Source organism: Phacochoerus africanus, chromosome 15 (assembly GCF_016906955.1).
Source record: "Phacochoerus africanus isolate WHEZ1 chromosome 15, ROS_Pafr_v1, whole genome shotgun sequence".
Classification (NCBI taxonomy): domain Eukaryota; kingdom Metazoa; phylum Chordata; class Mammalia; order Artiodactyla; family Suidae; genus Phacochoerus; species Phacochoerus africanus.
In genome coordinates, this window is record NC_062558.1 from 129,896,080 (window position 1) to 129,908,646 (window position 12,567).

Sequence of the window (12,567 nt, forward strand, 5' to 3'; positions counted from 1 at the left end):
CTTCCTCCTAGTTATTTAGAGCACTGTGCTGCTAATACTTGTTCAATTTCTATTGTTACACGCTCTTCACTGATGTGTATTTATTGAATGTCTGCTGCTGTCAAACGTCGCAAGATTCTAAGAGGAAATTCCAAAACAGACGTCCCGGTTCCGCGGAGAGTGGCTGGGGATGGACCCCTGCAACCTGAGCTGCCTTTCCCGTTCTCCTAGTCTGGGGTCTCTGCGGGCAGACTAGATTTAGGGAGTCGGCCTGGCTTGTCTCAGGGCTGGTGAGAGAAACGAATAACCTGCTAGTATTGGAGGGGAGGCCCAGGAGTGGGCTTCTGTTCCAAAGGTCGCAGAGCAGTAAGGCCCAGGCTGGGAAGTGGTCGCCCGGGGTGGGAAGGCGATCCCGCCAGGGGCGGGGCCTGGAAAGAGCGGGAGGAGGAGGAGGGGGCTGGGATAGGGAAGAGAAGAAAGAGGAGGAAGAGCCTCGGGGTAGGAACCAGGAGGAGAAACTCAGATGAAGAAACCCAGAAGCTGGAGAAGGCGGCGGGAAAAAGCAGGAAGAGGAATGGAGAGGAGAAAGGGGGGGAGGGGGAGGAGACGGGGAGGGGGAGGAGCCTGCGGGAAGTCGGGGAGTGGGTGGAGCAGGGGGAGGAGCCAGGGAGGAGCCGGGCGGGGGCATAGAGGGGCGGAGCCGGGGGGAGAGGCCTCCCAGGCCGCAGCCGCCGCTGCCGGGGCGCGTTCCCCTGCCGCGGGTTTGGCCGCCGGGGCGCTCCCTCAGCCGCCGCTCCCTGAGGCGCCGGCTCTGGCGGCCCCGGCCGACGAGGACGCCCCGCGCGGGCTGCCGCCGCTGGGGCCGGGGGACCGCGGAGCCGCGGGCGCTCCCGGGCCGCCGCCGCCTCCCTCGGCGCCCGGGTCCGGCATGGAGCTCTTCCAAGCCAAGGACCACTACATCCTGCAGCAGGGCGAGCGCGCGCTGTGGTGCAGCCGCCGCGACGGCGGCCTTCAGCTCCGACCCGGTGAGCCTGGCGGCGCTGGGTCGCCCTGGGACTGGGAGGGGGGCGAGGAGGGGGCGCGGCCCGGCCCCTCAGCTCGGGGCTGGGGTTCCGGCGCCGCCTGGGGCCCTGGCGGGCGGGGCGGGGCGGGCGCCGGCGAGGGCGCGCGATCTGTCATTATTTCCTGACGCGAAGGAGCGTTCGCCTCGCCCCTGCCCCTCTGAGGGGGACAAAGGGCCGTCGACCCTCGTCCTTCCGAGCGCGCTTCCGCTTGGAGATCTGCTCCGCTGCCCCGGAGAGCGGACCCGAGTCGCGCCGCGGGCGGTCAGGGTCGGGCTGCCCCCCACCGGGAAAGTTCGGGCGAGGTGCGCCTGGCCTTAAAGGCCTCTTCCACCCTGGAGTGGCCTCTGACCCGTCCTTTGGGAAAAGTTCTGGGTTCGAATTCCGATCTCAGGCCGGAGCGATCACACCAGTTCAATGGAACGTCCTGCCGAAGCTTCACTCCCGGTTGACATCTTTGTGTCACTGGTCCTTTATCATTAAAGGTGTGACTTCATTTTGGTTACCTCATAGGCACTCAATTTCCGGCGCCCTTTCTTTGATTTTAGTATTACAGTTAAACAGCAGCGTGATGTTAAACTTTTAATATTTTTGTGTCACTCAAGATCGTGCGATTCGGAACGTCTTGGTGGGGGGGTGTCCATGTTTGGGTGTCCTGCAAGCTGTCCCGAGATGCCTGAGTCTACAGCGATTAGTTTGCGTGAGAAAAACTAGGTCACAGTGGTGAGTTAAACGGGGCAGGCCCTGCCCTCAGAGAGCTGACAGTCCAGGGGTCGGTTTCTTTTGAGGGGGCTCAGTAGCACCCCTCTCTGGAGGGGACCAGTCCTTTTTCCTAATGACCACAGAGATCTTTCATTTTAGGAGAGGTGAGAGAATAGAGTTCTTTAAAGAAGTAGTGTTTCAAGTTGTAATTCTTGCAAGTAACTAGACAAAAGAATTACATGGTATGAATGAAATGTGTGAAAGGTACTAAACGAACTTTTCATATATATCACAGCAGTTACCATTTATAGGGAGGTTTCCAAGGAACTGGTCCCTCAATGTATTCTTGCCAATCCTCACAACTGCTTTACCAAGCACGTGGTGGTATCCTCTTCTTCAGGTGAGAAGACAGGTGTGAAAGGTTGAGAAACTTGCTGGAGCTCATAGAGAGTAGAATTGCCCCCCAGAACATTTTCTCATGGTCCTGTTGCTTGCTTAGGAAGGCCTGTTAGTTGATTTGCTAGAGCAGTGAAGGAGAATTTATTTTTTCCTAGGTTCTGAGTGTATTTTCTTGCTATTGCATTTTATTTCCTCTATGCAGAATGGATGAGAAACTACTGCACCCAGATAAGGTTCTTGATAATCTTGAGACAAAAGTTGTTGCAGATAGGCTAATTTTGGCCAATTGCCAGTCATTCTCTTCTGTTTTTCCTAATTTGATAATTTGCCTGATCTTCCCCACCCCTACCACCCACCCACCCACACACCCTTCCCCAGTATTTGAATAAGACTTCAAGTGCAGCCTGAAGAAAGGTAGATTGCCAACTCTTTGGATTCTAAGAGCTTAAAATTAACTATTACAGCTAGATGGAACTTGACATCATCTCCAACTCATTGGACAGAACACTTATCTGCACCTCATTTCCTTAGCTATAAAGTGAGGGTTGGGCTTTTTGGTCCTTGTACATAATAAAATGTGGTTTTTTTTTTTTTTTCCTTTTCTAGGGCTGTTCCCACGGCATATGGAGGTTCCCAGGCTAGGGGTCTAATCAGAGCTGTAGCCACTGGCCTATGCCAGAGCCACAGCAACATGGGATCCGAGTCATGTCTGTAACCTACACCACAGCTCACAGCAATGCCAGATCCTTAACCCACTGAGCAAGGCCAAGGATCGAACCTGCAACCTCATGGTTCCTAGTCGGATTCGTTAACCACTCCTCCATGATGGGAACTCCCATAATGAAATGTTTTTAAAACAACACTAATTTGTTAAGTGTTTGTTCAGTGTACCTCTTGGAAGATAATAATTGATGCGCTTTGTGAAAAATACTCAGGAAATCTCTGGGTGGTCACCTGTGTATTGGGACAGTGAATTAGGGATATATGAGTAGCGGTGGCCTTGGTTGTCTCCATTTCCAGGACCACTCTCTCCTTTCTCTATGTCCCTAAGATTGACAGAGATGAACCAAACTGGTGGAATTACATGGAAGGAGGTAAGTTCCCAGGAGTCCTCTGAATAGATGGTTTCTGTTTGGTTTGTGATCATTTCTTGTGCAGAGGAACCTCTCAAATTCTAGTGGCTTTAGGGATAAATTGCTCCCTTCAAGTGAAGTTAGTCACCTCTTCTATGATCTTACTTACCTTTCAGTGGAAGGATACATAAATCCATACTTCTGAGCTAAAGAAGCTCAGGTGAGCTACAGGCTTAAGCTTTTTAAGGAATATTCACAGGGAAACCTGGGCCTGGATTTTGGATTAAGCCACGAGGTTTGAATTATTGTGTATATATCCAAAGTCCATATCAGAAGGCAAACGAACTTTTCTGAATAAGTGGCTGTAGTCTTTGCAATTAAATTTATCTCACTTCTTAGGATATAGCCTACCACAGGCTAAAGTAGACCGAAAATACAGAGGGAGGAAGAGGCCATTATTTTTCAGAAAAACTTGTTTTGATCGATCTTTAGGTGTTCAAGTACATATAGCCAGTGAAAGAATCTCATGTACTTGACTTTACCAAATAGTTTATCCTATCCAATACTCAAGACCCTTTCTGGAGAATGGCTATTGAATAATAGCATTTTAATTGTTAAATGTTTTTCAGATCTTTTTCTATAGACTCATTTAAAATTCCCCATTTTATTGGACCATTTTCCTCTGCTTTTATGGACGGTTTTGCTATTGTTTGTAATGAAAGTGTTTAAAATCTTTTATAGTTTCCTATTTGTTATTCAACTGAATAGATTCCTGACCAAGTCCTTTTCTTTCCAAAGGGCAGTATCATAAGACCAAAAAAACTCGTGAGCATTGTGATTTTTGTTTGTGGCTACTGAACAACCTGAAACAGGACTTTTCTTTTTTCTAGTGACATCAGAAAGTTCAGTATTGATGTTTAAGGTTAAAATGAATTTATTTAGCCTGGAATGTTTGATACTGTCAGCCTGTAGTTCATTTTGTAAGACCCAGTTCAGATGCCACCCCTACACTGTGATGGCCATAGCCTGCATTCCTAGGCCAGAATTAATTGATCATCTATTTGTGTTTCTAGGGGCTTTATACACTTGGTACACACTTTGATTATAGCCCTTACTGCATCATATAATAACAGTTTGGGAGTTCCCGTTGTGGCTCAGCGGGTTACAAACCTGACTAGTATCCATGAGGATGTGGATTCGATCCCTGGCCTTGGGTTAGGATCTGGTGTTGCCATGAGCTGTGGTGTAGGTTGAAGATGTTGCACGGATCCCACGTTGCTGTGGCATAGGCTGGCAGCTATAGGTCTGATTAGACCCCTAGCCTGGGAACTTACATATGCCACAGGTAGGGCCCTAAAGAAAAAAACCCAAAAAAACAATTTGCTCTCTTCTTTCCCAGTGGACAGAGCATTCCTCAAGGTAAGGACCATATTCTCCTCATCTTGGTATCTCTGAGGGCTTAGGACACAGAAGGCATTTTTGGTTGTGTTGAGTTGAAATAAGTCCAAGTTTTTTTCAGTAATATCATTGCCATAAAAATAGGATGTTGTGTTATGCATATTACCCATTTTAGGCCCTGTTTTGAATATCTTCTAATTGGGGTGGAAAATCTCTGTCCAGCTGCATAAAGAAAGAAATGTGAGGAAAGGTGCATTTCCACTTGTGTTGTTTTTCTATCAGATTTAACATTGCTTAAGAAATTTTTTGTGATGGTATTCCTTATTTTCATCTTTAACATTGTTAAAATTTTTTCTTCTAGCTAAACAGTTGAGTATTTTTTTCAAGTATTTACATTTTTTTTAAGGATAGTGGGTAGTCTCTATTCATACTTAGAATTGCTTTTTGGTGGATGCTTGTGTCTCTTGCAGGATAATGACCACAAGGGGAAAATATTTAGATTGTTTTGTTTTCTACCAGGGAAAATGATAAGGCACTGTGTAAACACTGAATAATCTCCTGAGAGTGGAGTTTCACTACCTGAGAATAGGGATTGTAATTTAAAGACTTAAAAAGCAATGTAATATAGTCCACTCTTGGAGAAGGGTGATATGGTCTTATCGCTTTAGTCTTAAAATTGCTTTCATTAGTCCTTGTAGCTTTGTCTGATAATGCTGGTATTATGTAATTTCCTGCTGTGTATTGCTTCATTCTATTCTGGGACTGAGTGACCACGAAAAGATGGCAGAGCATCTGTCACACACATTAACATTCATAACCATGTAAACTATAGACAGAGGTGAAACTCTAAGTGATAAATACCAGAGAACAGTTTTTGGAGGGGATACTAGTTATCAGAATTCTCAGAAATATAAAAAGGCATTCCTCTTTTTCTTAGTTATTTTTTGATAATTTGATAATGAAATTACTCTTAGTATGTCATATGAAGACTAAATTTTATTGAAGTATAGTTGATTTACAATGTTGTGTTTCAGGTGTACAACAAAGTGACAAAGTGAATGTTATATATTTAATATGTATGTTCTTTTTTTTTTTTGCTTTTTAGGACTGAACCTGTGGCATATGGAGGTTCCCAGGCTAGGGGTTGAATTGGAGCTGTAGCTGCAGGCCTGTGCCACAGCCACAGCAACTCGGGATCCGAGCCACATCTGCGACCTACATCACAGGTCACTACAACGCCAGATCCTTAACCCACTGAGTAGGGTCAGGGATTGAGCCCGAAACCTCATGGTTCCTAGTCAGATTTGTTTCCGCTGTGCCACAATGGGAACTCCTATATGTATATTCTTTTTCAGATTCTTTTAATTTATAAGTTATCACAAGATTATGATTATATTTCTCTGTGCTATATAGTAGGTCCTTGTACGAAAACTTTTTTGAATGAGAAATTAAAGGATTGGGAGTTCCCGTCGTGGCGCAGTGGTTAACGAATCCGACTAGGAACCATGAGGTTGCGGGTTCGGTCCCTGCCCTTGCTCAGTGGGTTAACGATCCGGTGTTGCCGTGAGCTGTGGTGTAGGTTGCAGACGCGGCTCGGATCCCATGTTGCTGTGGCTCTGGCACAGGCCAGTGGCCACAGCTCCGATTAGACCCCTAGCCTGGGAACCTCCATATGCAGCGGGAGCGGCCCAAGAAATAGCAAAAAGACACACACACACACACACACACACACACAAAAAAGAAATTAAAGGATTGAAATCTACACAGAACTTTTATCTCTTTGAGGAATCATATTTTATGAAACTATTCAGTTTAGAGTTTTGTGTTTGGTATTTTCTTTTGAAAAAAAGTTATTTTTAACTTTACCTTTTTAAAAAATTGTATTTGCTAAAAATTCACAAATTGCCATGACAAAATGTAATAGGGCATTTTAATTTAAAAATAATTATTAAATTTATTGTAAACACCTTTTTAACTGTTTTTGGGTTGTTGTTTTTGTTGCTTTTTATGACTGCACCCGAAGCATATGGAGGCTCCCAGGATAGGGGTTGAATCCGAGCTTCAGCTGCCAGCCTACACCACAGCCACAGCAAAAAACGCCAGATCTGAGCCGCGTCTGCGGCCTATACTACAGCTCACAGCAACGCCAGATCCCTAACCCACTGAGCAAGGCCAGGGATCGAACCCACAACCTCATGATTCCTAGTTGGATTCATTTCCGCTGTGCCACGACAGGAACTCCTCTTTTTAACTGTTTTTGTTGCTGTCGAATGAGCAGTTTTTTTCCTAGTGTCCTTAGACATCAGTTTCTTTTAAATGGCTTTCCAGTTTCATACCCTGAAAACTTTTTACCCTGTGTTTTATATTTCTAACAGACTAACAATTCCATTGAACAGGGCTGTAAACTTATTTTTATGAACACTTATTGTTATGTATGCAAAATAGAAAAAATTTTTAAAAAGATTTTCTCTCTTCTTTGGCTTAAAAAAAAAAGGATCGTCCCTGGGGGTGACTAATGACAGTTTTTGGAATGAGGTTTTACAGGTAGAGGGAAGTTTTTGTGCATATTTTACTTTGTCAACTGAGATTAATAGTAGCTAATAACAGCTTTTGTTTATTGAGCATTTTTCTGAAGATACTGTTCTAAGCTCTATTGTGCTGTTTCATGTAATCATCACAATAAACCTTAGGAGAAGGTTTTTTGTTATAGAGGAGGTGCCCGAGGCGCAGAGAATTTGTCCAAGTTCAAAGAGTAGGAGGGAGAGCCAGACTTCTAACCCCAATTGACTCCAAAGCCAAGCTTTTCTCAATATTGACAAACATGTTTATAAACCTTTCTGCTTTCTTGACCACAAAGTTATAGGATTTATATTTTTATGGGTAATATTGGCAATGTATCTTCATCTATCATATCCGTTATAGTGTAGCCAATGTAGAAAGTAAAACAGCCTCTCAAATGGCAAAGCAAGCACACTGAGGAAGGATCTCTGTAGAATGAAAAGGCTGATGTGGGACCACTGGTTCGTTCTTTGACCTTTCACCTTTCCCGACTCCTTTCTTGCAAAACTAGTTCATATAGTTACAAGGAATAGCGTTATATAATAGGTTAACTAGTTTTTCAGTTATGATCAGTTTATCAGGTTTCGCTTAAGCTTTTAGAACATCTGCTGGTTGGGGAGGGACTAAATAGAGGGTAGACCTTTGAGTAGAAACTTTGATATGTACTGGATGGGAACTATTTCAGCCAGTGGTAAGAAACCTGAAGCCTTCCCAGTCTAGCTTTGCAAGAGTTCCAGATCCAATTTCACAGACATCCTTTCAGAGCATGTAAAGCAGAGAGGGACTGGAGGAGAAAAAGTCTTTAGGACAGCCACCTTCGAAGAGGGGAGGGACCTATGTAGCATCATTTCCTAGATGCTTGTGTTCTGACCAGGCCATGCCAGCGAAGGCCAGGACTTGGCAAAGGCTGGCTTCAGAGGAGAAGCAGAATCCAGGCCTTTAGGGTAGAGCATGAAAGTGCCAGAAACCAGGGTGCCCTGACAGTGTGGTCTTTTGGGAACATGACTACATTGTGGCCGCTGCAGCATCCCCAGAAACATGTCTCCCCCTTGTCCTGCCTGCCCAGGCTAACTTAGCCCAGGCAAGAAGGAGATGATGAAGATTCATCCCTATATCCCTAGCACCTGGCCCACTGCAGGTCTTCTGTAAAAAATTGTATTGAATGAATTGAAATACCCCTAGTTTCTGGTTGGCCCTGCATCCCTTGAGTAGCAAAGTTGTTGTTTGGAGTTTTAAATGAAGAACATAAGATTAGAAGGCTAGATCGCCACCTCTCCTACCGGCTTTAAAAAATGTGTGAATTTCTTGTTATTTTATTCAGGAAAGGGGGCAGTCTAGTTTTTAATTTTGTGGGATTCACCCAATCATTCTGAAAGAAAATAAATGAAACCCAGAAACATTTTTTTTTTTTTCTCTTTGGCCCTCATGCATTAAAAAAAAAAAGAAAAAAAGATTGCTTGTTGCTAATATTGATCCTTGTGATTTATGACAAAATTAGTGGATATTTGCAGATAGATACTAGGCTACTGGAAACTCAAACTAGTTTGGCTGTAGTATTGATTCAGCACATTTTCAGAGCCACAGTCTAACCTTGGAGTGGTTTTATGGGGATTTAAATTTGTGAGATCTTTATAAGCTCTATCACTATCCTTCTGTGAATCTTTTTGTAAACTGTTCTATTCCTGTTCAAATATGTTCTAAAATATAACCTTTGAAAATCTAGTCTTGCAAACACAAGTCTGAGAAGTAACTGCAGTGTTGTAGAGCCCCTAACGAATTATTTATTAGCTGGTTTAAGTCATAATCATATGTGTCAGCTGACTATAATTGAGCTGAGAATATTTATAGTATGTTTAACAAAATAGAGAAATGACATTATTTTATTGAGCTGAGAATATTTAAATTATAGTGTGTTTAACAAAATAGAGAAATAAGACATTATTATCCATAGCTATTGATTATACATTAAGTAATATATAAGAAGTTTTTTTTTTTTTTTTCATTTTCGGCTGCACCCTCATCATATGGAAGTTCCCTGGCCAGGGATTGAATCCGAGCCTCAGCGGTGACCTATGCCACAGCTGTAGCAACACCAGATCCTTTAACTCACTGTACAGTGGGAACTGCTAAGGAGTATTTTAAAAGCAAGGATCAACACTGAACATTAGCATTATAGTACTATCACAACACTTACTGGTAGTATCTTAATTAAATCCCATGCTCTGTTAGGATGACTCATTTTCCTGTTGCTGTGAGACCCTTAAAGAAACTGCTCTCATTCACAAAAAAATAAAAGCATTCACTCCTGTCTGCTTTCTTTGGTGAGCCTGGTTGAGTGAAGTGCAAGTGGATTTTAGGTCAGTGTTCCTTGTTTTTTTCTTTTTACTTCATTTTAATCAAGGATTCTTTTACATTTAACCTTGAATTTCTTTAACTTCATAGTGGGATTTTTAAAGGTACATTTAAAGTATTAATTTTTCTTTATGAAAATGTATGAGTCTTATTCTTTGAACCTGCTTTTTACTTATATTGAACTTCAAATTCCATTTTCTGCAATAGTCAATATAAACAATTTGAAACAGTCCTAATATATGACTGAAATGTTCGGACATTTTAAATGTGCTACAGTGCTTTTAATTTTAGTGGTTTGTGCGTATAATGTTAATGATGTGTCACAGTATCATTATACATTGCTTTTATGCCAGATATAAACATTCTACTTCCTATTTCTGGCATAGTAACCATCCCCTCTCCCAGGCAACAGCTGTGGTGGGCAGACCAAAGAGTTTGGCAGAGTTTCTAGTTAGCTCATCTCCCTCTGGGCATTTGTGCTCCTTGACTTCCAGGATTCATCTCTGGTAGCTATTGCATCCCCCCTTTGCCCCTTTCAAATACTCCTTTTTCTCAAAGAAACAGCCCCCTGCTCCCACAACTAATTTAGTATTCTATTTCTTTCTCTTTCCAAATAATATTAAGTTAAAATTCTGTAAAGTCATTTATTTACTATTTCAACAAACGTTTATTGAAGTTCTATCTGCTGGTCATTGTGCCAAGGCAAAGAGGTGGATAAAACACTGTCTTTACCCTAGGCCAGGTAGTGGTCCAACAAAGGAGAGAATACACAGGAGTCTGGAGTGACAGATTCTGTGACTGAGCTATAAGACTGAGTTCTGTGGGAGATTTGAGTTGGAGATTTGAAGTTCAGGGTCTCAGTTTTTTTCTAAGATGGTGAAAATCTGTTTTTCTTCATAATAAAGAAAACAGGAAGAAAGATGTTCTTTTGTTTTTTGGCTGTTGTGTCTCTGTCATGCAGAAGTTCCAGGCCAGGGATCAAACCCAAGCCACAGCAGTGACAACACTGGATCCTTAACCACTAGGCTACCAGGGAACTCCAGAAAGATGTTCTTTATTTGATTCTCTGAAGTTCCTTCCAGCTATAAATAATCTGGGATTGGTTCTTATTAAGAGTGGAAAGCCCTGGAAGACACTGTCTGTGTAAGTAGTGGACTTTTATGGAATTTTTGTTTTTTTTTTGTCTTGCCAGAAATAACTTTGCATGCACAATGCCTTGGGATCTAATTAGGTACTCAAAAAAAAAAAAAAAAAAAAAAGAATGATAGTGCATAAGTGTCCAGACTGAAATAGTACAGGTTCTGCATTGTACCTCCCACTCCTTAGGACACTCTGCTGTGACCCTTGTTTGATCTAGGAGCAGTTCTTAATTTGAGGACAATTAAAATGGCAGATCCTAGACCTGATGGTGGGTTGGAAGGCAGAGCTTTTTGTTGGTAAGGACTTATGGTGGCAGACTGATTATACAGACAATTCTGGATGGAAGAGAGTAAATTTTGAACAGTTTTCAGGAAAAGCTAGGAAATTATTTACCAACAGGGACAAAGCTTGCATCTATTTTTATGATCAAAGTGCTAATTTTATGCATCTCAGTTACGAGCTCTAAAATGAGTTATGGAAAAATACCAATTATTAGCTCACTTGTGCTGTTATTCAGCTCTCAGAATTCTATTTCTGAAAGTTATACCAAAGGACAGTTTTGGGGAGAGCAGAAGGTGAGTGGTACATCCTAACACATTGCTGTTTCTTAGGTGATGCATTATGAATTTATTATCCAGAGGTTTATCTAATTCTTTGAACTGGTTATATTTTCAGCTTCTTAAGGTAATGAGTTTGGAAACTTGTAATTTAAGCTGCACTTCCCTTCATTTAGTCCCAAACCATGTCTTTTAAATCTGTGTCCCCTATACTGGTATTTTGCATGTACTGTAAAGTCTTCACCTTTCATAATTTTGTATATTTTCTTTTCTTTCTTTTTTTTTTTGGTCTTTTTTAGTGCCACATCTGTGTTATATGGAAATTCCCAGGCTAGGGGTCGAATTGGAGCTATAGCTGCTGGCCTACGCCACAGCCATAGCAACATGGGATCTGAGCCACATCTGAAACCTAAACCAAGCTCACAGCAAGGCCAGATCCTTAACCCAGTGAGTGGAGCCAGGGATCAAACCCTTGTCCTCATGGATACTGCTGAGCCACAATGGGAACTCCCTCTGTTCTTTTTTGAGTTAAATACTGGGTCTTTCCTGAGATGTGATAATTTGGACTTTATGCTTAAGATAGAGAATCAATTTTTAGTTTGGATAGTATAGAGTTTAAAAACTGATTTCTAATATCCTTCATAATCATCAAAACTTTGTGGCTTTCTTGCTATGCTGTAACTAGATCCCTATTTTATGAGAAAAAGTCTAGAAATGCTTAAGGTCCCTTTCCTAGGTAGTATATATATCTCATCTTTCGACTATTCTTAGGGATATTTTTTTGAAATGTATTTTTTTATACTAGCTTATGTCAGCTTTTTGCCAGCTCACTATATTGTGAGCTTTTTATGCAGTCAGTAGCACTTGATTACATCAAAGAGTTTAAAGTTGTACATGGCACAGGCATCATCTTTGAATCAGGCTAGTAGGATGAAACTAAGCTACTTAACACAGGTTCCAGCTAGTAACATAGAATCACTTAGGACAGTAATTCTCAACCTGGCTGTACATTAGAATCACCTGGTGGAGATTTACAAAATACCTATGCCTGGGTTGCACCCTAACCAACAGAGTCAGACTCTCTGAGGGGTGGGGCCCAGGCATCGGTATTTATAATGGTGATAATGAACAGCCAGGTTCCAGGGCCACTGAGCTGGAGTTCGCACTGGGAAAGCAGCAGCTCTGGAACTTTTAAATTGGATTAGCACTAGCTGGCTGAATGGTGGAAAATAATTACTGTTGGAGAGTTCAGAGGAATGTGTATCAAACTTTGCATTTAGAAGATGGAAGCTGAATCAAGTCATCCTTTAACCTTTTTTTCTGATCTTATTAAATTTTGAGAACTAC

General features: G+C 42.3%; 1 protein-coding gene across 7 annotated transcripts in view; it reads left to right on the top strand.

Moving 5' to 3' along the window:
* Positions 1–694: 694 nt before the first annotated feature.
* Positions 695–12,567, top strand: part of INPP5F (inositol polyphosphate-5-phosphatase F) — a 91,495-nt gene continuing 79,622 nt past the window's right edge. For 2 of the 7 annotated variants that reach the window (XM_047761969.1, XM_047761970.1), the window contains exon 1: positions 695–1,004. In XM_047761969.1, coding sequence (XP_047617925.1) covers positions 908–1,004 — 97 coding nt within the window. In that variant the 5' untranslated portion in view covers positions 695–907. The remainder of the gene's footprint in view (positions 1,005–12,567) is intronic. The other 5 variants (XR_007132386.1, XM_047761968.1, XM_047761965.1 and 2 more) reach the window with 3 other exon arrangements.